This window comes from Artemia franciscana, chromosome 18 (assembly GCF_032884065.1).
Source record: "Artemia franciscana chromosome 18, ASM3288406v1, whole genome shotgun sequence".
Lineage (NCBI taxonomy): Eukaryota > Metazoa > Arthropoda > Branchiopoda > Anostraca > Artemiidae > Artemia > Artemia franciscana.
This window is the reverse complement of record NC_088880.1, coordinates 33974447-33997862: the sequence shown is the minus strand read 5'-3', so window position 1 is coordinate 33997862 and position 23416 is coordinate 33974447. Positions and strand designations below refer to the sequence as shown.

Here is a 23416-nt window from a genome sequence, read left to right as displayed (position 1 = left end):
TTCAGGTCTGTTTGTTCCGCAAAAGTTTATAAAATGTGGCTCATAGTTTCGAGCCATTTTCGGAAATGTGGTATGACATTTTCAAATTAAAACAAAGTTACATTGCAACACCATATAGTAAAACATTAAAAAAGAATTGTGAAAAAAATGAATAATAAAAATAATATTAGCTATTCAGCATTATAAAATAACGGGTTGTGTTCCATTTTCTTTAGGTGCAATGCTTTTATGATTGTGTTAATTACCTACAAGACCTGTTATGTCGAAGGTACTCAGCCCAATTATCACTAATGCAGTTACTCATATGCTGTAGGCTATGTGAAGTACTTTATATGTGATGGAGTACATCACATGTGAAATACTTTATATACTAGAAAGTTTAGTATTCTGGTTTGGTCAATATATCCACGTAATCCTGTAATACAGTTGGAGTTGGAATTTTGCAAATATATAAAAAGAGTTAATTCATTTGCATTAAAAGCATATGAAGCAATTACTTCAGTTCAGGCAATTTGTTTTGAATTGTTTTATATTTTTTAGTTTTATCAACTGTAATTTCTTGTAGTTTTGACATTTTTCGATTTCCAAGCTTATATATTTATTTATTTCCGTCAAAATCGTTGAGTACAAAAAACAAAGTAAATGAAATCAGAAAAATATTCATATAAATTAGGTAAAACTGCATTTTATGAAAGAAAAACCACAACAAGGAATCTGAATAGAATCCGTCACGTAAGATTAACTAAAAACAGTTAAAATATCACCTGACTAATAATCTAAGAAAAACGAGAAAAACTTATGGATATGGAGGATACTTTCTGATTCGCAGTAAAAACAACCAATTTTAATCTTAGCTATTTTCATTAGCTTTAAATCACGAGACCACCTTAGTTTACTGAAACTAATCGGAAAACTGAGTAAAAATTTACAGTGTATAAATTAACAGATGGAAATTATTTAATTAGAAAATTTTGTTAATTATCTTTCTTTTCAGCTACAAGGGGATGAACGTCCAAAAATATACCCTAATCATCATCTGTTGAATGAGATTCAAAATGCGGAAATGCAATTGTTTCGTTCAAGGAGCAATATTTCTGTTGAATTTCGGAATCATCCCAGTAGAACAATTAACTTCTTTACAGCTCTGGCTGTCTGTAATACTGTTGTAGTGGCCAAAGGAGCCCATCAGGTGAGTTTCTTAGAAGCACAATGTTAGATAAATTACAGTCAATCCTAGGTACAATCCTAGAGTCATAAGATACTTATAGTCATAAGTACCTAGGTCATATATATATAATATATATATATATATATATATATATATATATATATATATATATATATTATATATATATATATATATATATATATTATATATATATATATATATATATATTAGATAAATTACATTCAATCCTAGGTACAATCCTAGAGTCATAAGATTGTACCTAGGTCATATATATATATATATATATATATATATATATATATATATATATATATATATATATATATATATATATATATATATATATATATATATATATATATATATATATATATATATATGCCAATTAAACTGTCTTAACTTTTTTCTAATTAGCCATGGCTCTCAACTTTTTCCTCATAGTTTACCTAGTTGATTTTAATTCAAAAATCAACGGGCTCGAGACCCGCCTTTCGCCTCGACATTGAATTAAATCAAATTGGTGGACTATGATGAAAAAGATGAGAGCCATGGCTAATTAAAAAAAGCCAAGACAGATAGTGTGAGGGAGAGGCAAAGCTTAGATGTTAAATGATGTCATTTAACTTGTTGATAGATAGTCTATCATACATCCATCCTAGGGCAGAACTAAGGTTGATAGGCATCGAGTAAGGGTAATTCAAATAGTCTCTCAGTGCTATGAGCCATTTAAAGGAAATTGGAGACCCCAAATAAGATGTTTCCTAAAATTTATGACTGATCATGTCCACAGGGCATGCAGGCAATTGGACAACTGAGATTGTCCATATTATATGAACTTTGCCTACTGGGAAAGCCCGCTGGAAATGCAGTGGGTATGACCGAGATTTTTGGTTTGACTCATTACAAGGAATGTCCACTGGACTTGTCTGTAAAACGAGGTACTGAATTCTCTTGAAGTCAGAGGTGAACAAGTGACCAAAGCTTGATAGGGCCCTGCCGCCTAGAGTCTCAGGGGAGCGACCCAGTTTGTAAACTTAGGCAGTTATGCACTGGCTCTGTTGATTTTTCAATTAAAATCAACTTGGTGTACTGTGATGAAAAAGCTGAGAGCCATGGCTAATTAAATAAAAGAAAAAAAAAAAGCCAAGACGGATAGTCTGAGTGAGAGACAAAGCTTTTTCAAGATGGTATAAAAATGATGTCATTTGACTTGTTAAATTTCCTAAAATGTCCCGGAGACTTTTCATTGTTAAATACAACTTATTCTTAAAAAAAATTACATTCTTTTCTGTATTGTATTTCTTTTTTTTCCCTTTTAAAGTCAGTCCTCTCATTTTGTGTGGTTTACTTCAAAAAATTAGTCTTTTTTCTTTTCTATGTCTTTTTTCTCCTTCCCGTTTTTGTTTTTTGGACGCTGAAAATTACCGAAATGTCACTTTTTCAGTTTTATTTCACTGCAAGTAAAAACAAAACATACTTATCATTGCTACGCTTCTTACGTTACGTGTTAATTATACAGCATGATTGTTATTAGCACCTGGACAAAAATTATCTAAAAAAGGTATGTCTTGTTCAAAATTAATAGCAACGAATTTTATGTATGTAATATGGCCTTACGATTCGAATGGAATACCTTTGAAAAAGTGTCAACACTCCCGTTCTGGGCTTGATTTTTCAATTAAAATAATCGAGCACAATCGATCACACATGTTGCAATATCTGAAATGCACGAGGTTCCATGCGAGAGTTGATAAGGAAAAGGAATGTTCTCAGCTATAATAGGAGTCAGATATGAGAGTGAGCTAAGTGTTTTTCGTCACCGACAGTCAAGGCTGTATGCAGAGGTCGGGGGTGGGGTTATTAAGGTTTACCCCCCCCCCCCCTTAAAAAAGGTCCAAATCGTAAAAAGGTGACAAAACCGTATATAAAGAAATTTTTGGTGTTTTTTAGTGTCTTATTTGTAACCCCCCCCCCCCCCCAAAAAAAAAAAAAAAAATCCCCCACTGAACAAAAATCCTGGATACGGCCTTTTTGACAGTCAGTAATAGACCTCGATAACATCGTCTTGTAATATATACAAGACAAAGTGGAACCATTATGGTCGGGCCCTGGAACAAATGAGCAGAGCTGGTTCTTTATTTATAACTTAGGTTCCTTTCTTTATTCATTCTAGCAACAAAAAATTTATTTAGCGATGAAAACTTCAATGTACAGGTACACCTTTAAGTTTTTCATTGTCCTTCTGATTTGTATTGGACTTCATCACAAACGGAAAATTTCTTTAAGTAAATTGTAGAATAATTTTTCTAAACTAAAATCTTTCTAAAGGGTATATTAGTTTGGATATATTTAAAACATTTATAAGATAAAATAAGATTTGAAAAAATATTTTAAATGTAGCTCTATATTAAGCTAAAAATTTCTAATATTGAAATGCGGGTGCATTTACGATTTACGGAAGAAATTCAGTTTTTGAAAAGTTGCTGCTGGTGCTGCTACTGCTACCGACAACTGATCACTTGAAACCAGTATAGCTGTTTCGTCTTCCACACTATTCTTTCTAAGCTTCATTCCTCAATGAAGGCCAGGTGCTGGCAAAACTCTACTCTACATACTGCGATCAATTAGTCCTTTATGCGGCGAAAATTTACTCCATCCTGAGAAAAATTGATTTAAAAAGAATCCGGAGTAGTTATTTCAGGAACTGTAAGTTTCTCCTTTTCATTCCTCCTTGGACACGTAACCGGATTCTAATTGGTAAATATGGTCTACCTGATATAACATTCAAGTGGGAAAAACTGCACAGTAAGCTCTCAAGTACTAGTCTTGATGGGCTTTCTCCACATAATCATCTTGTAAATTTTTTTCTATTGTTATCTTTCGTTGGTTGACCTTTTTTTTTCTTTTTTTTGTGGATTTCATTTCTTGTGTGTATTTAATGTTGATTTTTTTTCATTTCTCTATAATTCGTTTTTTGTGTGTGTTCATTTAATGCTTTGTGTTTATTTAATGTAAAAAATGTTCTATAGTCAATATTTTTTGTTGTTGTATGTTTTGCATATTTTGTGTGTATTTAATTATTTTTACCCCATTTTTAATACTTTTATAGTGTTTTTTTTCGTGGGTAATAAATAAATTATTATTTTTAATCCTTATCCCACTCCTCAATCCTTCAGCCACTCCTTAATCCTTCATCTAATCCTTAATCCTTCATCTAATCCTTAATCCTTCATCTAATCCTTAATCCTTCGCTCACTCTCCTTAATCCTTCTCATTAAGTTTTTGGCTTCTTTTAACCATTATGACTTCTTCCCATCCCAAAAGCGGGACGTCCCGCTTTTTGTTTGACCCTTGCTGCATTGCTATAAAGTTTGTTATTTAACTATCGTATTTCTGCAAGAAAAGAAATGAGTAAATTTTTAACTTGAAATTTAATAAGTATTTTCTATAGTGAAGCTATTGATAATTGTAGGAAAATATTTAAAAAATCCTACAAGCTGTGATCTTTCAGAAGGGGGAGAGGCAGGCTGAAAAGCCCCCAACTCCATGTGGCTGATTATCCTTCCCCCTCCTTCGGTCTCCATCTTCTCTTCAAATCTGCTTTACCTTAATAAATATTTAGGTATATCTGACAGTTGTTTGAGTTTGGTCATAAACCTGACAAAGTGGGTTTTCGTGGGTTTAGCCAAGTTTTCAATCAAGTCCGTGGGAAGTTCCCCTCAAACTGTATCTAGCATTATAATAATTTTATAATTTAAAGATAATGGTCTCAGATTACATTTCTATGTTAAGTTTATTATGTGTTTTCATTTTAAACGAAACATATATAATGCTTAAATGAAAATTAAACGAAACATTAAAATGACACACAACACTTAAGTAAACATTTAAATGAACACATATGTAACAAAAACACATATAATTCATAATATCATTGACATTGTGAATTTCATGACATCGTGTATATCTTATATATTTTATGTATGTATCACATATTTTTTTTAAATATAGTATATTGTGTATTTCATTCTGTTCTTTAATTTTTAGTTTCCTGATTCTAATAACGAAGATGACAGTTTGACAGGGTTGTCAATAATAGAAGAAAATGGTGACGTTGTGCCAAGTGTTGTTTCTCAACCGTCTGACCTGTCAATAAAATCTGCATCAAGTGTTGATTCTGCAAGTTCAACTTCATGTTTAATGCAAGACAAGCCACCGATTCGAAGACACCTTCCTGGTTTTCACCGGATACCGTTTCCAAATCGGCCCAAAAATTTGAATTTCAGTTCTGTGCGTAAGGCAACCATGCTGAACTTCTTCTCAAATCGGGCACTTTCGCCTATTCCTTCGCAGGTTGATAGTCCGGGTAATTTTTTTTTTTAGTTGTGTTAGTCCGTCCTTTGTAACTAGTGTGTTGTCGGAAAGTTTTCTTCTTTCTATTATAGTCTCCTCCTTTTCTTCCATTTTCTTCTTCCATTTTTTCTCCCGCCTAATTATTATTTTTTTTAAGAAAAACAACCAATTTTCTTTGGAGCTCCAGGATAGGCCTTCATCCCCTGAGAATTTTTTTTTTTTTTTTATATTGAGAACACAATTTTCTTTCTAATTATAAATTTATAATCTGTAAAAAAACGGTAAAAATATGATTACAAAAAATGATTTTCTTTATGTAATACATATTACTGCCCATAATTCTGTTCACAAATGTAGTATAGCATTACTTTTTTCAAAAGCAGTCAAATCTAAAGGGAAACGAAATTCTACTCTCCAAAGATATTCTAAGGAAATCGGATTAGAAATGAAAATTTTGGATATTTAAGCTTAAAACATTTCCTTCTTAAATATCAGACGTCAAACAACCCCTTACCTCTCTCCCCTCATGTGCTGTTGCTGCTAATATAATTACTACAATACTACTTATGTACAAGGTAAAAGGTTACATGCAGTTATTAACAAAAGTGGTAACCGCATTTAGTCAACGTGAACTCATTATTCTCCTAGGAATCTCCTAATTGGCTGATTAGATTAAAATTTACTATGTTCCGAAATTTGATTTCTCTACACGATTCGATTACAGGGATTTTTAAAATTTGGATTGTAAATTTCGCATTATTTCGATTTTCTTTTGTAACAAAATGCCAAAAAGAAAAGCATTTTTCAAGATCTATGCTATTCTCGTCAGCTTAAGCAAGCTTGGTAAAAAAAAATTAAAGACGTATCGAAAATTGGTTTAAATGCATTTTTCGTCACATTTTTGTGACTCGAACATTTTTTGGTTGGGGGGGGGGGGTCAAACTGTGTTAGCCCCCACTGGATATGGCCGGCAACGTAACTTAACCGCTTACCATAGAAAGTTACATACGTAGTATGAAAGCCGCTTTACGCTATCAATAGTATCAGATGGACGTTGCCATCGTCTTATCAGTGTCAATATCGATTTTTTATATGCTTTGTAACTAAAAAAAAAGCTTTTGACACAATCGAACGGGAATTTTTTTTTTGTTATTATGTCAATAACTCTGTCATTTGTTAATTTCTTCGCAAACAGTCTTATCGTTGTTATGAATATGTTGTATGATTAACAATATAAGAAAGTTTGTTTATTCATGAAGAATGACTTCAGTATTGAAAAATAGCAGGGAATAAAAATATTCAATTTGATTTTTAAACATTTGTTTCTCCAAGTACACCAAAAAGTTGCAACTTTTTGTCATGCTTTTTGCATTTTTTCACTTTTTTCCATTTTAAAGGCATTTTAAATTTAATGTTCTTTCTGGTTTTTGCTTAGTTTTTTAATATTTAATATTTTTCAAAATTTTATTTTCTTAATTTTAAAGTTTCCTAAAAAAGCTGCTATTTTCAAAAATTTAAGTTTTTCGTTTTTAATATATTCTTTTTTTGCTACCTGCAAAATTGAATTCGTTAGGATTAATTATTTAGGTTTTCTATGATGTTTAGGTGTTTTCTTAATGGGTAGAATTCACATTATGGCATATATGAAAAATAAGTCAAAAAGAAAACTTTCGCATGAAAAGTGAAATGTTGAAAGAAAAAATGAAAGAGAAAAAGAATTTGCATGAAAGAAAAAATGTCGCATATCTGGTCACTATAGACATACGTTCTGTGTCTATATTTGTTATCTAATACTGTTAGAATTTGCCTTAAAAAACTGAAGCAAAAAAAGAAATTGAATCAAAGGATGACGCTAGACTACCTGATAAAGCCTTTAACATGACTCTAGTTTGTACTGCTTGAATCTAAATTATTCCGTCTTATGTATCTCTGTTCTATTTTTATTATTTTCTATATTATATTCTATTCTATCTTGATTGTTTCTATCTTTCAAATTCACATTTGAATTTGATTTAATTCTATTTTTCAATTCTATCTTTATTATATTATATTCTATCCTTTCTCATCCCTATGATCCTGTCTCTATTTTATCTTTTTTATTATTTTATTCTATATCATATTATATTCTATTTTGTGTATTGTATTCTATATTCTTTATTATATAATATCTAGCTACTTTTACTATATCTTTCAAATTTATGTTTTAAATTTGATTTATTCTATCTTTCTATCTAGATTTATTCTATCTTTTATTTTGTTTCCAGCATAAGACTATTTTCCAAACATAAGAGTTTTAGTAAGTGCGCAGAATGGTAGAAGCTAAAATCTTTTCGTAAAACTTTTTTTCGTAACAAAATGTACCAACGCATTAATACATTACAACCAGCTTTTTTATATATAAATATGTGACATAAGATGTAAAGCTGTCTCTTGTCCATGAAGAAAACAAACACCATAGAAAACATATATTCTCATTTCTTATTCTTAAAAAAGTTCAGTTTTGTGGGTAAAAGAAAATAATGTCTAAAAAAAACGGAAAAAGCTCTAATTTAACAGTTATATCAGCTCGAAAAAAGGCTTAAGATAAAAAAATATTAAATAATATTAAGATTACAGAATTAAATCAATAAAAAAAGCTTTAAATTAAAAACATTGTAGAACCGGAAAGTTCCTTGCTCGTTTTTGCGAATTTCTTGTGCTTTTCGCTCCTCACGGCCAAGAAAGGTTTTCAACTATTAAACCGGTTTTTTAGTTGTGTTTCTTTAAATTGATTGATTGAATGCGCCACCATTGTATCCATCCTTCTTATTAGATTGCGCGATGCAGCGTTGCCAATGCGGTAGAAATGTACCGTTTTTGGTACAATTTAGAGGTTTTGGAACAAATCGGTACATATGGATATAGTGGTAAAATGCAAAATTGTTCTGAAAATTTGGTTTTACTTGCTTCTTCCTTACTTGGATGTTTGCTCAAGTTTTAGTCTATAAATTTTTTTTTTTCTATGTTGGAAAACTTTTAACCTGCTGTTCAGTAGGTACAGTTTAATATCTTATGGTACAATTTTAGTCAGCACATTTTCTTTTAAAGTGTTGGCAACGCTGGTGCGGTGGCTGTTTACCTGCTCACATGTCGCAATTTTTTTTTCTTAATTTTCTTCTTTTTCTTCGTAATCTTTCTTCTATTCTCTTAAATTCTTTTCTTTTTCTTTCTACATTCTCTTTTTTTATAATTTTGGTATATATTCAGTTAATAGATCTATGAACAAATGGGATGATGAATATCTAATGTATCTAGTGCGGTATATAGAGAATTAAAAGTCACTTTTTCCATGTTTAGACACGCTAGAAGAGTGATCACGCCATGCTAAAAATATTTAGTTTGTTTGGAAAATGGTATTGTTAACTGTTTTTTCTTCTTCTAAAGTGGCAAAATAGTCTGCCTGACCATTTTTGGCCCTAGTCTGTCTTATCTGAGTGGCCCTAATCTAGTCGTAGCCATATTAAGCTAAGAAACAGAAGACTTCGGCAAGTTGTGCTAAAAATGGTAGTGGTTAACTAATTTGAAGAAGTAATGGGTCGTCTGATCTCTATATTAATTAAAAAAACTTTCCACAAAATAAGTGTTTCAAAAAAAGTAAAGAACCCCATTAAACCAAAAATTAGCAAAATAAAATCAAATATTCTACCAAGCGTAAAGCTACCACAAATCAGCATCGATAAATAAATGAAACTAAAAAAGAACAGAAATTATGATAAATGACCGAGTCAAACTCAAAATGAGCAGAAATTAACATGAGTAGGGCTCAAAACCCCTATGCCTTCCCAAGGCCATAACATAATTTGCACTTTACTGAAAAAAAAATACAATTGAATGTGCATTTTCAGTTTAATATACATATGCTGATATTTATTCCTTATAATGTTAATAATTGATTTATTAAAGTTATAAAAATGAAAACGTCTACAATTTATTTATTTCAGTTAAGTGCAAATTATGTTCTGGCCGTGGGAAGCCATAGGGGTTTTGAGCCCTACTCATGTTAATTTCTGCTTCTTTGAATTTGACTATAGATCTTTGAATTTACTATTATAATAATTAGAAGCTGCTTTTCTGATTTTTTTTCTCTAGGAATTTCTTTAGACTATTAGCCTCAGTAATGCGACCTCCCTTGAAAAAATTAACTTTTTTCCTTATAAGTTTTTTAAAAGTCTCAGTAAAATAAGGCTTTTGTAGAGTCCTGAGTCAATAGGAGGTCTATAAACGATTTCAGTAATAGAAAACAACTGTTTAACTTTAGCCGGTGGAGATAGGAGAAGGCTAAAGTGGTAACTACCCCCTAGAGGGGGCAGAGTGGAGACGGGTTTGTAAAACTTCGAAAGATTGGTGAAAATTAAATCAAGGTTATTATTGCCCTTGGTAGTTGTGACCTTTATAATCTGTTTTAAATTAAGAGCATTACATGTAGATTCAAGTTTTAAATCATTAATCATTAATCAAGATTTAAATTACTTGCATGTAATTTTTAGATAAAATATATTTTGTCAGCGGATCTGTGATTAGGGGAGTAGTAAAAACAACACAGGACAATGAAATTGAAAGGACTTGGCAAGACTTTAGGTCGAACACGCATCCACATAACTCATCAAAGGGAGCAAGACACGGAATTGAGATTTTCACTTGGGTAGAAGTCATTACGGACAAAGAACAGAATTCCGCCACCTTTCTTACCCAGAGGGCGGTTTTCTGGTCTGAGTTTAATAAACCGTGAAAAATTGTTAATTTTTAACATGTGCGAATTTTGAATTTGTACTTCAGTAATAGCATATACATTTGATTTATACATTTTAGAAAGGGTGTGTAGTTCATTGAGTTTTTCAAAGTTAAGGCTATCAGGGTTGCTCAGCAAGAGTTTGGGGAATTGAAAACGACTTGTGAAGGTACCGTTTTTATACTTTACTCTTTTTTATATCACAGATGTGGTCAGGGGTTCTAGTGGGCTTTGTGTCAGGGGCTAAGCTCGTGTAGTCAGAACAAGGGGCTGGGGGATCATATCCATCTTTTTCATATGCAAGGGCATTTAATTGAGCAGGGTCTAGCGGAAACTCTAAACAGCAGTAACCAAGTAGCGGTTGAGTTTGGGGTGAACTGGAGGAATAAAGAGATCGGGTTATTTTTGCAGGGATATGGTCCGAATAGTCCCCGTTGAGTGGGCTCACAAGGTGGCAGGGAAGGATAGATGGAAGGGTAGGGTAGGAAAATGCTAGAAAGCAGGCGGAAGGATGGTTGGGAGGGTGGGTGGGCTTATCTTGGAAAAAGAAGGAAGCGGGTATGGAAGTGGATATGGAGGCGGGGATATCCTTTGGATATGTGCTCGATTGGGAAGGACGGGATGGCTCGAGGGCTTCCTTGTATGCGAGCGATGGTCTAAAAAATGTTTACTGAAATTTGCCGAAGGTGGCTTCTGGGTAGCCCAGTTTTGTGGAACCTACTACGACCCTTAATGCGCAATTGAATATGATATTTTGCACAGCCAAAGCATCTTCCACTTGACAATTTTTTACAAATATCAACATGGGGGTATTTACACAGATTATTTATATAACGGCTAAAAACCTAAAATTTACAAATGTGTAGACTATTTACAATTACTGGGCATATATCTATTGTCTAAAAAGCTAAAGAACACAATAGATTGATTACACGTAATATCACAGAACTCATTTTTTTTAATATTTGATTGCATTGGGTGAGAATTTCGGAATCACCGAATCACCAAAGTATATACGATCGCCCTTTCTATAAAAACCTTATGTACCCTTGGGGCATAACTTACAACCTTGCCCTGGGAGCTCTGGGGGTCTCTTCCTCAAAGACATAATTTTCGGACCCTTCAACTACAATGAACAAAATTGCTGTCTCCAAGTTTTGATTGGATGTCTGTGGGGAAATGATGAGCGTGAGGGAAGGGGCTAGTTGTTCTCAAATCACTTTTGAGTCTTAAAAAGGGCTCTATAACTCCCGATTTCGAATCAAATGATGAGCCCCATCTTAACTTTATACGACCACCCACTCCATAAAAACCTTATATGCCCCCAGAGTATGACTTACAACCTTATCTTGAGGGCACTGGGGGAGTTGTGTCAACCCTAGAGGCATTGTTATATGTTCTTTGGACTATTTGGAACAAAATCCCTATCTCACAGTTTTAATCAGATTTGTTTGGCGAAGAGGGGTAATCGGGGAGGGCTAGCTGCCCTCCATCACTTTTGACTCTTAAAAGGGAATTAGAATTTCCAATTTCCAACCAAATGAGCCTCCTCTAAAGTCTACGTGTGTGTGTGTGTGGGGGGGGGGGTTGCTGTCCTGCAATAACTTTGACTCTTAAAAAGGGCGCTAGAGCTTCTGATTACCAATTCAGTGAGCCCCCCCCCCCCGAAGTTTATAGAACCACGCTTTCTATAAAACCTTACATGCCCCCAGGGAATAACTTACAGCCCTGAGGGCTGGAAGGATTTGTCATGCTCAAAGATATAATTTCTGGACCTTTCAACTAATTTGAAACAAAATTGCTATCTCAAAATTTAGATTGGAAGTGTTACGAGAAATGATGGGTGTGGGGGGCATTCCGACAACTTTCGACTTATAAAAAGGCATTAGTCCTCTTAATTTCCAATTGAATGAGCCCTTATTGAAGTTTCTACGACAACGCTTTCTATAAAAACCTTATATGCCCCAAGGGCATAACTTGCAACTTGTGCCCTGAGGGCTGTGGGAGGCCTGAGGGCTCAAAAACATATTTTTGGACCCTTTACTTACGTTGGACAAAATGGCTGTATCAAAATTTTGATTGGATGTGTTTGAGGAAATGGTGGGCGTCGGAGGGGGGTTAGTTGCCTTTCAATAACTTTCTACTATGAAAAAGGTCGCTTGCTCTTTCAATTCCTAATCGAATAAGCACTTTTGAGCACAAAATGAGCACAAAAAAAAGATTGCGCCAACATAAAAAATGGGGAATAACAAAAAATTAGCAAATGTTTGTAGATTTTTTATTCAAGCAAGGCTCTTCATTTTTAATGATTCGTCTGAGCTTATTCACTCTTTCTCAAAATTTTTAGATTTTTCGTTTTGCTTATAATTTTATAAGCGTAATAATGTGAATTGTATAGTTTCATCCATTTTCAACCTTATTTTATTTCTTTAGTTTTAATTTTTTTTTTAAAGATTCCTCGCCAAGAGCAAAACCCTGGAGTTGGTTTTCCACTCTAAGCTATTCAGAACAGAGAGAAGAAGAGACACCCTCACCGGTAATTTCGTCGTCGGAAGAAAGGGAACCACTTGTCTATGAGGCCGAGTCTCCAGATGAACTGGCTTTAGTTGACGCTGCTACTGGGTACAACGTTCGACTGGTGAATCGTTGTCCAACTTCCTTAACGGTGTGTTGTCAAGGTTGGTGTGTTTAAAAATATAATTTCAAAAAGATACTTAAAAAAATGAAAGTATATCGCAAATATTTCAATTCAGGGAAAATTTCATGTGTTTTTGTTATAATTTTGCTGAGAATATCATTAGACTAAAGACGGCAAAGAAAAAAATTGGTGGAAAAAGAGGGGATAATCAATGCAGGAAGTAGAATTCTATGACATGCATGAAGATGAATTAATTCTAGTTGATGCTGCTATTGGGTATAATGTTTAACAAACAACAAAGAGAGATAAAACTCAACAAACATACAAAAATAAAAAAAAATGAAGCAATACCGCGGCCAGTAGAGAGAAAAGAGATGAAAGACTAAAGTAACGCGGATATTTCGCTTGTATGTAAATTAGGCGTCCTCAGCACACGGTTAAAAGAAAAAAAAAAAAAAAAAAAAAAAAAAAAAAAAAAAAAAAAAAAAAAAAAAAAAAAAAACAAACAAATAAAACCACCACCAATAATAATAAATACAATTGTCGCTACTGATCCACGTAGGAAAAAGAAGCTATTAGAGTTACTTCAATGAAAACATCAAAGCAACTGAGGAAAAATTAAAAAATTGAAACTAAGTTAACTTTTCTGTTGCAAATTAATCTTCTTGTTATCTAATATTGAAGCAACTCTTTTTGGTCCTGTTTGGTAATCTTGTCCCCTGGTGATTGTGCAAAATCTCAATTCCCTTATTGACTATTGGTTCATTTTTAAAAAGACAATCATACATTGGGTCAAGATTTAAATTTCCCGTTTCTCTATTTATTGAAAGATTAGCAAAATATGTTTTTTAATTTCTATAGCCTCCCTAACCTACTGAGAAAAACCCCTATCATTAGAAATAGCTGTGGTCTCATCAAATTGTATAAAATATTCAGGATAAAAGAATGTATGTTCAGCCAGAACCTTTCTTAATTGTAGGGTTTTTTCTATTGAGTTGCGATGCTCAATAAATCTTTCAATAAGTTGTTGGTGAGTTCTACCAATGTACAACTTTCCACAAGGACAAGGAATTCTATACACCCCACTAACTAAATGTCCCCGGGCTAAATCCTCCCCAGAATTAAGTAAACTACATAATGGTCTAACTGATTGGTATGATGTTTGACTGGTTGTACTGTTGTCCAACCTTGTTAAAGGTGTATTGTCAAGGCTAGTGATTTTAGAAGATCAATTTTAACTTTCCACAAAAGAAGTTTTTCAAAGGAAAGTAAAGAGCTCCATTAAACCAAAGATGAGGTGAAATAAAGTCAAATAATCTTTCAGGGCCAAAACCAGCACGAATCACCATTAATAAATAAATGAAACCCAAAACAAACCGAAGTTACAATAAATTAGCGAACAAACTCAAAACTAGCGAAAACTAAGAAGAGTAGGGCTGACACCACCCGTGCCTCCTAGACCACCAGATAATAATTTGTTACTTTACTGGAACATTCCTTTGTACGTTTTGTCATAATATCGAAAAAGTAAATTACCATCATAACCATGATTAGTGAATGAAACAAATGAATTTGGATTGACAGTTTAATATATATGCTGATTTTTGCGCTTGAAAAATTATTCGATTTTATTTCCGCTCATCTTTGATTTAATCAGAAATTAAATTCTTTTAGTGAAAAACTTTTTTAAAAATTAATTTTTGTTCGTTTTATTTCACATTGTCCTTTTCATTGGCTAAGAAAAAATATTTAAATATTTTCCGTTTTTCTCAATAAGAATCCAGATTTTGACTTACTATTGTATGCTGGACAAAATTTTTCAACAATTTTAATAATACACGCCCATTTGACAATCTGTATTTTTTCTTCCTCACACATCTTCCTCAATTTTCCCTGCCAAATACACCTCAATACCCTAATCTGTTTCTAAAACATTATATTTATGGTATTTTGACAATCTGGATTACGACACCCTTTTGACAACTTACATGCTCATAGCTTGTTTTGATCTAGTCCAAGATCCCCCTAAACATTCTTTGTATGTTGCACCTTAATACCCTTAGCCTCAGTAGTAGTAATAGTCGTAGTAGTATTAGTAGCAGTATGCGCATAGTGAGTTTGGTTTTTTCAATATCTCCCTCAATATACCTAGAAATTTTCAGCTTAAAACCTTAACCAGTTCCTGGGACATCGCTGACACGTTCATTTGAAAACCTGTTTTGAAAATAGGTTGTTTTGCTTTAGTCCAACATCCTCTCAACATTCCCTAAAATTCTCAACTGAATACCATTAGCTTTAGTAGTATTAGCAGTAGTAACAGTAGTAGAAGTAAAAATAGTAATAGTAGTAGAATGCAAATATTGCCTTTTGATTTGGTCAACATTCCCCATAACATGCTCTCTAGGTATCAACTTAATACTCAAATATACTCCTGAGACATTGCTGATACGCCCTTTTGACAACCTGTTTACACATAGTTTTTATTTAATTAAAATTCCTCCTCAATATTCCCTATAATATCATTTTTATATCCTAGCCTCTGATGGAGCAATAGTAGAAGCAGTAGTAGTATGCACATGCTTTTGGTCAGTTGAACATCCCCCTCATCATGCACTTGAAATCTCAAGTTTGACTCTTTCTCTTAACTCTAGTTTTTAAAACAGTAAAAAACCTTAGTGTAAAGAGCGGGGCGCTGAGGAGGAAAAGCCCCTATCATATACGGAGTAATTTCTGTTCATTTTAAGTTTTAATGTAACTCCTTACTTTCAGTTTAAAAAAAACTTTTTTTTATTTAATTTTTGGAATTTTTGAATTAATGCATGTTTTGATCTTGGCTCTCCGCACTTAAATAATGAAAATGAAATTTGCATATTAATTTTTTTTGGGCTAAATGGCTTTCTCATAGTTTTAATCGGAATATTTTGAGAAAAAACAAGAGCTAAGAGTTCATATGGCACTTGTGACGAGATCGGAAGAGCCATGAGCTCATATGGTATGGGCTCTGGCAAATTCTAAGAATCAATGGATTGCTTTAAAAGGAAAATCAGAGGCTTAATGTCGGTCATGATTTAAAATAAGAGTTCTGAGTCCCGAGGTCCTTCTAAATATCAAAATTCATTAAGGCCCGATCACCAACTCGCAAGTTAAAAATATGTCAATTTTTCTAATTTTCCCTCTCCCTTCGGATTTTCGAATCGGGGAAACGACTTTATCAAGTCAATTTGTGCAGCTCCCTGACACGCCTATCAATTTTCATCGTCTTAGCACGTCCAGAAGCACCAAACTCACCAAAGCACTGAATCCCACCCTCTAACTTCCCCAAAGAGAGTGGATCTAGTCCGGTTACATAAATCACGTATTTACGACATTTATAAGCGTTTTCCAAGATTTCCGGTTTACCCCTCCAACTCCCTCTAATGTCAACAGGTCTGGTCGGGATTTGGAATAAGAGCTCTTAGACATGAGTTCTTTCTAAACATCAAATATCATTAAGATCCGGTCACCCATTCTTAAGTTAAAATACCACAATTTTTCTAATTTTCCAAATTAGCAACCCCCAGCTCTCCTAAAGAGAACGGATCCGTTCCAATTATGTCAATCACGTATCTATAACTTGTGCTTATTCTTCCCATCAAGTTTCATTCCTATCTCTCCACTCTAAGCGTTTTCCAAGATTTCCGGTTTCCCACTCCAGCTCCCCTGTATGTCACCGGATCTGGTCGGGATTTATAATGAGAGTTCTAAAGTTAAAGATCCTTCTAAAGATCAAATTTCATTAAGATCTGATCACCCGTTCGTAATTTACAAATACCTCATTTTTCTAATTTTTCTGAATTACTCCCCCCCCCCTACCCAACTCCACCAAAGAGAGCGGATCCGATCCGGTTATTTCCGTTACATATCTTGGACTTGTGCTTAGTCTTCCCACCAAGTGTGATCCTGATCTCTCCGCTTTAAGCGTTTTCCAAGATTTCCGGTCCCCCCCCCCCCAATGACACTGGATCCGGTTGGGATTTAAAATAAGAGATCTGAGTTACGAGGTCCTTCTAAATGAGAAATTTCATTAAGATCCGATCACTCCTTCGTAAGTTAAAAATACATCATTTTTTCTAATTTTCTAGAATTAATCCTTCCCCCCCAACGCCCCCAAAGAGAGCGGATCCGTTCTGGGTACGTCAATCATGTATCTAGGATTTGTGCTTGTTTTTCCCACCAAATTTCATCCTGATCCCTCCACTCTAAGCGTTTTCCAAGATTTTAGATTCCCCCCCCCCCAACTCCCCCCAATGTCACCAGATCTAGTCGGGGTTCAAAAAAAGAGCTCTGAGACACGATATCCTTCCAAATATCAAATCTCTTTAAGATCCGATCACTCCTTCGTCAGTTAAAAATACCTCATTTTTTCTAATTTTTCAGAATTAACTTTCCCCCCCCCCAACTCCATCAAAGAGAGCGGATCCGTTCCGGTTATGTTAATCACGTATCTAGGACTTGTGATTATTTTTCCCACGAAGTTTCATCCTGATCCCTCCACTCTAAGCGTTTTCCAAGATTTTAGGTTCGCCCCCCCCCTAACTCCCTGCTATGTCACCGGATTTGGCCAGGATTTAAAATAAGAGCTCTGAGACACGATATCCTTCCAAACATCAAATTTCATTAAGATCCGATCATCCCGTTCGTAAGTTAAAAATACCTCAGTTTTTCTAGTTTTTTCGATTTAACCGTCCCCCTTCCCCCCCCCCCCGACGGTCGAATCAGGAAAACGGTCGAATCTGGTCTGGTTCCTGATACGCCTGCCAAATTTCATCGTCCTATCTTACCTGGAAGTGCCTGAAGTAGCAAGACCAGGACAGACAGACAGACAGACCGACAGACCAACAGAATTTGCGATCGCTATATGTCACTTGGTAGATACCAAGTGCCATAAAAAGAGCGAGGGAGTAGGCCTAGTTGCCCTCCAATTTTTTTGATTACTTAAAAAGGCAACTAGAACTTTTATTTTTTTACGAATGTTTTCATTAGTAGAAAATATACGTAACATACGAATTAACTTACGTAACGAACTTGTATATTCGTAGGTTTTTATGGCGTATATGAGGAAGTTCACCCCTTCGTCAATACCTCGCTCTTTACACTAATGCTTAAATTTTGCCCCAATTCCTTAAGAATGACCCCTAAATCACAAAGGCCGTAGAATAAATAGTAGAAATTACTAAAAATACTTTAGCCTAAAGAGCGAGCTATTACGAGGAGGTATTCCCTTCATATGCGTTATAATTTCTGTTCGTTTTAAGCTCTAATGCTGCTCCTTACTTGCAGTTAAAAAACTTTTCATATTTATGTTTTCATTCTTTTTTTTTTTAATAATGCTAGAAAATACTGCGCCCCCTTCATTGAAATTCTGTTCCCTCATGTCAAATTCCTCCATGGAAGGATCCTCCCATGTAAGCTCCCCTCAACTTCTCTCAAAACCGCAACCCCCCCCCAAACAAAAAAAAAACCTGAAAACATCTGTACACTTCCCAATAACCAATACTATATGTAAACACAGGTCGAAGTTTGTAACTTGCAGCCCTTCCCACGGGGACTGCGGGGGTGTAAGTCGGACCCCAAAGACATAGTTGTTAGGTTTTTCGACTATGAATAATAAAATGGCTATCTCAGAATTTTGATCCGGTGACTTTGGGAAAAATGAGCGTGGGAGGGGGCCTAGATGCCCTCCAATTTTTTAGTCACTTAAAAAGGGAACTAGAACTTTTAATTTCGATGAACCCCCTCGCGACATTTTAAGACCACTGAGTCGATACGATCACCCCTGGAAAAAAACAACAACAAAAAAACAAATAAAGTTCGTTACCAAAAAACACATTTTTTGTCTTCTGGCAAAAAATGTGAAATTCCACGTTTTTGTAGATAGGAGCTTGCAACTTCTACATAAGGGTTCTCTAATACACTGAATCTGATGGTGTGATTTTCCTTAAGATTGTATTACTTTTAGGGAGTGTTTCCCCTATTTTCTAAAATGAGGAAAACTTTCTCAGGCTCGTAACTTTTGATGGGTAAAACTAATCTTGATGAAACTTATATATTTAAAATCAGCATTAAAATGCGATTCTTTTAATGTAACTATTTGTATCAAAATTCCATTCTTTTGTGTTTTGGTTACTATTGAGCATTGAGTAAGGAGCGGGTCGCTCCTTACTACAGTTCGTTAGCACGAACTGTTTGATATAAAAGAAAGATCATTAAATATTAGTAACAATATGCATATACATTGTGAAGATACATAGTTTTAATATTTGTTTAGAAACATACAAAAATCTAAAATTAAAAATTGCACATAAAATTGTAAAATTGTATTTATTGTAGTTACAAAAAATTATATGCTGTATTTTTCGTCAAAATTGCAAATTTGATCAAAATACACATATACATTGTGAAAATACATAGTTCTAATAATTGTTTAGAAACATACAAAATATAAAATTACAAATTGCACATAAAGTTATAAATTGTATTTATTATAGTTACAAAAAATTATATACTGTATTTTTCATCAAAATTGTAAGTTTCATCAAAATATTCATATACATTGTGAAAACATGTATCTATTGGTACCAGAATTTCGTTTCTTACAGTACAAATAAAAAACAAAACAAAAAAACAAGTTTTTTTTTAACTGAAAGTAAGGAGCGACATTAAAACTTATAACGAACAGAAATTACTCCGTATATGAAAGGGGCTGTTCCCTCCTCAACGCCCCGCTCTTTACGCTAAAGTTTGACTCTTTCTCTCAACTCTAATTTTTAAAACAGAAAAAAACTTTAGCGTAAAGTAAGGGCGTTGAGGAGCAGCATCAGCATTAAAATACAATTTTTTTGATGTAACTAAATTGGTATCAAAATTCCGTTTTTTTCGAGTTTTGGTTACTATTGAGCTGGGTCGTTCCTTACTACAGTTCGTTACCACGAACTGTTTGAAAAGTTTATCGTGAAAACAAATTTGTGTGAACTTTGCAAAACAGCCTGAAAATACTCAAGAATGGAGTCTGGTCGAAATGAAAACTTGAATTGGTGTTTAGTTTTTAGCCTTCTGAAACTAATGAATTTAGCTTTTATAATATTATGGAATAATGAAATAATTGTAATTAATTAATTTATGAAGTTCAGTTAATTGTTAACTATTCAATTAGAATAGAAACCCTTATTGACCATACCCTAGCCAAACCTCAAAGCTAGGATCTGAAAGTGGCCGAACTTTGTTTTAGCAGCTGGATTTCGGCTTTAGTCTCTGATTAGAAATTACAAAAGGGTTTCTCTGGCCAGGAAAATTATTCATTGAATAATTGAAACCTTACGCGAAAAAGAAATTGCGAGATTTTTGAATAAATATTACTGACGAGGTGCTCATACAGTCAATAATAGATAAGTAGAATTATTTTTAGATGACTATTGTATTAGTTAGTTTATAGGAAATCAGGCTTAAGAAAATTACTGTTTGAAGTAACTGAAACCAGTATTTTTGCCAAGAAGGGAGGTAATCATTTGGGCGTCTAATGTTGGTCCTACCTATGGCTGCTATGTAATGTCCATCGACCTCATATCACCCACCTAATCTCAACACTACCCTCTATTATATGATTTTTTTTATGACCAGGTAGCAAATATACTTGATAATAACGAGAAAATGTACAAGAATATTGGTTGTTTGCTCCTTATAACATTACTACCCCCTTTTAAATCTACTTTTTTTTCTTTTTTTTTCTTTTTTTTACGAACTGGTTGTAGACTTTTTTTTAAGAATATGTCAATTCCTTTGAATAAATTAAAATAGTCAAACAAATATTAAATTAAACTCTTATCACTAGAGTATACAAAAGAAATCCGTTGTGATAACAATTGGGTTTAGTAAATCTCTTATGATTAGAACTTATTTATTATTAGAGATTTACTAATTTCAATATTGACTAGTCATTTAGCTGATCCACCCAAGGCTAGCGTTCTTAAGGCTATTGTCTATATGTAACCGTACTAACATGCTAACGTCCCAAACTTCTAGCTCACTATGTCACTTAGTGCCAAAGGAAGCATTACTATTGCTATGTCTAACAACCCTCCCCTAATCAACTCAAGGCTTCCCTCTTTGCACAATCCCAAGAAGTTCCCGTTTTCTTTAAATTTTTGCTTACGACATTCTCCCACCCCAGTCAGGGATGACCTGCTTTTCGTTTGGCCCTAGATGGTTGGTCGACAAGGACAATCTTTGGACATCTATTATCTGTAGAAAGTTTTCAAACCATCTCGATCCTTCTCTCAATATAGCCCTAGAAACGGGTTGAACCACATTTTTTAACTGAACATTTGCTGTTTTAAAATGGCTCTAAGAGTTAAAAACGAGAAAAACGTGAAAATATACAAGCTTTGAGTTGTTTGATCCTGTAAACATTTTTTGAAGTATGAGACCCGCTCCCATAAAAAAACTAAAGAAATGACTAGAAATTAAGAAATGATTAAATACTAATAATAATTAAAGTAATTGATAATAATTAAATAATTTAAATAATAAATTAAAAAACAATTGAAAAATGATTATTAAATAATTAATAAATTGATGATAATTTCTATAATAAACACAAGTTTTGTTAAAGTTTTGTATGAATGTTTTGTCGCAGAGAGGGGGGGGTGTCCCGGGTGCAAGAGAGGCCAAAACAACCGCTTTCAGTTATGCAGATAAGAATACAGGTGTTGCCCCGTCTCTCCGACATTCTTCTTAAAATCGGCCCTCTTACCCTCCATTCCCTCTTGGGAAACTGTAAAACCTTCACAATAGGCTTACATGACAATCCGTATATTTTGGGCTTATTAGTATATTTATTCTAAGTATTTTTTCTTCCCAAGGCTTCTGACCGCATTACCTTTGAGTCAGTGCCTTCTTAGATGTTACTCAATATTCTTTCTTATTTGTATTGTTATTTGCATTATTTATCCATTTCAAAATTTGTTGTTACTCCTCAATTCAGTATTTTTATGCCATCTATATTTTAATTTTCTCTTTCGTTTCAGATGGCACCTACGTACACTACGAAATATTATTCGTCCTTCCTTTTGATTCTAGTCGTAAACGGATGTCCATTATTCTGCGAGATTCTTCAAGTGGAAAGATAGTCGTTTATACGAAGGGAGCTGACTCAGCTATGTTTCCTAGGTTAATCGCTGGTAAAATTTTTAATTATTATGTTTTACAGTGTTTTTTTTTTTGGTTAAGTTTGCAATTCTTTATTAGACTTGTACAGCTATTCTGTTACGGAATATTTTACGGAACAAGGAGATAATATCTCATGTTCTGCATCAAATATGTTGTAGGCTGCACCAGATACCAGAATTATCATCCTAGTTATTCTAGTACCAAATATCTTACTAATAAGGATATCGAACATTGTAAAACAAAGGTCTGCATCAAATACACGCTGCACCAGATACCCGAATTATCCTCCTAGTTATTTCCTAGTTATTAACTAGAAAACAGGTTTCTATGCTTCCCTTTTTCAAAGTGTTCGAAATAATACTTAGGTAAAATGAATTCAGGACTGTACTGGTATCAAGATACATCTGGAATAGCTAAATAAAATGATCAAAACAGACTGGAACTATTCCAAAGATGCTCTGTCACAATTCCGTTGAAACCAGGAGCTTTTCCTCTCTTTAACTTTTTTAAAGCTAATGAAATATCACGTTTGGTTATTACCAGATAGTGATGTTATCTTTGTAGAACTTATAAACGGTTCACAAGTTTGAGATCAATGTTGGATGTGAGCCGGTGGTGTTTAACTCTAAACATGCCACTGTAGGACCTAACTCATTTCTCTTGGGATTGTAATGGAAGGGTCAGAAGTGGTTTAGACTACTGAAAGATTTCTGTATGAAGTTAGCGTCAGCTTTAACGTCTTCAACGCGCGATCAGCTTCTTCAGGCTTAAGGGTAATAATTGTTTTAAGTTGCTGAAACCCCGTAGGTTGCTCCAAAAACCAAAATTGTCCTGTCTGTTATTCTGGTTCCGAAGATCTTACGGACGAGAATATAAGATATTGCAATATAAAGATTCTGTAACAGATATACGTAGTTTGTACAGGAAACCAAAAATTTATTCCTAGTTATTCTGTCACCGAAGATTTAACAAACGAGAATATAGGACATCGTAAAACAAAAGTTCTGCATCAAATATATCTAGGTGATACCAGAAACTAGGATTATCCCCCTGTGTGTGTGGGGGATTATCCCCCGTCTACAGAGGTAAAATTATGCGCTTACTTACCCAACTAAGGAGACTAGCTGTCCTTTTAGTACCTATCCTTGACATATTAGTATGAATGTATGCCTTCACATGTAATTAGGGGGTAAAACGTCTCCTTTTGAGATCAATATAAGAGCCGTTCTGTCAAATATTTAAGCCTAAATTACTTTCTACGGAG

At 33.9% G+C, this 23416-nt stretch overlaps 1 protein-coding gene across 1 annotated transcript in view; it reads left to right on the top strand.

Moving 5' to 3' along the window:
• LOC136038907 (phospholipid-transporting ATPase VA-like) overlaps positions 1 to 23416 on the top strand; it is a 146845-nt gene that overhangs the window by 73900 nt on the left and 49529 nt on the right. Inside the window, exons 9-12 of the mRNA XM_065722387.1 lie at positions 995 to 1189; positions 5237 to 5555; positions 12764 to 12988; positions 22011 to 22163. Of these exons, the coding sequence (XP_065578459.1) occupies positions 995 to 1189; positions 5237 to 5555; positions 12764 to 12988; positions 22011 to 22163 (892 nt within the window). The remainder of the gene's footprint in view (positions 1 to 994; positions 1190 to 5236; positions 5556 to 12763; positions 12989 to 22010; positions 22164 to 23416) is intronic.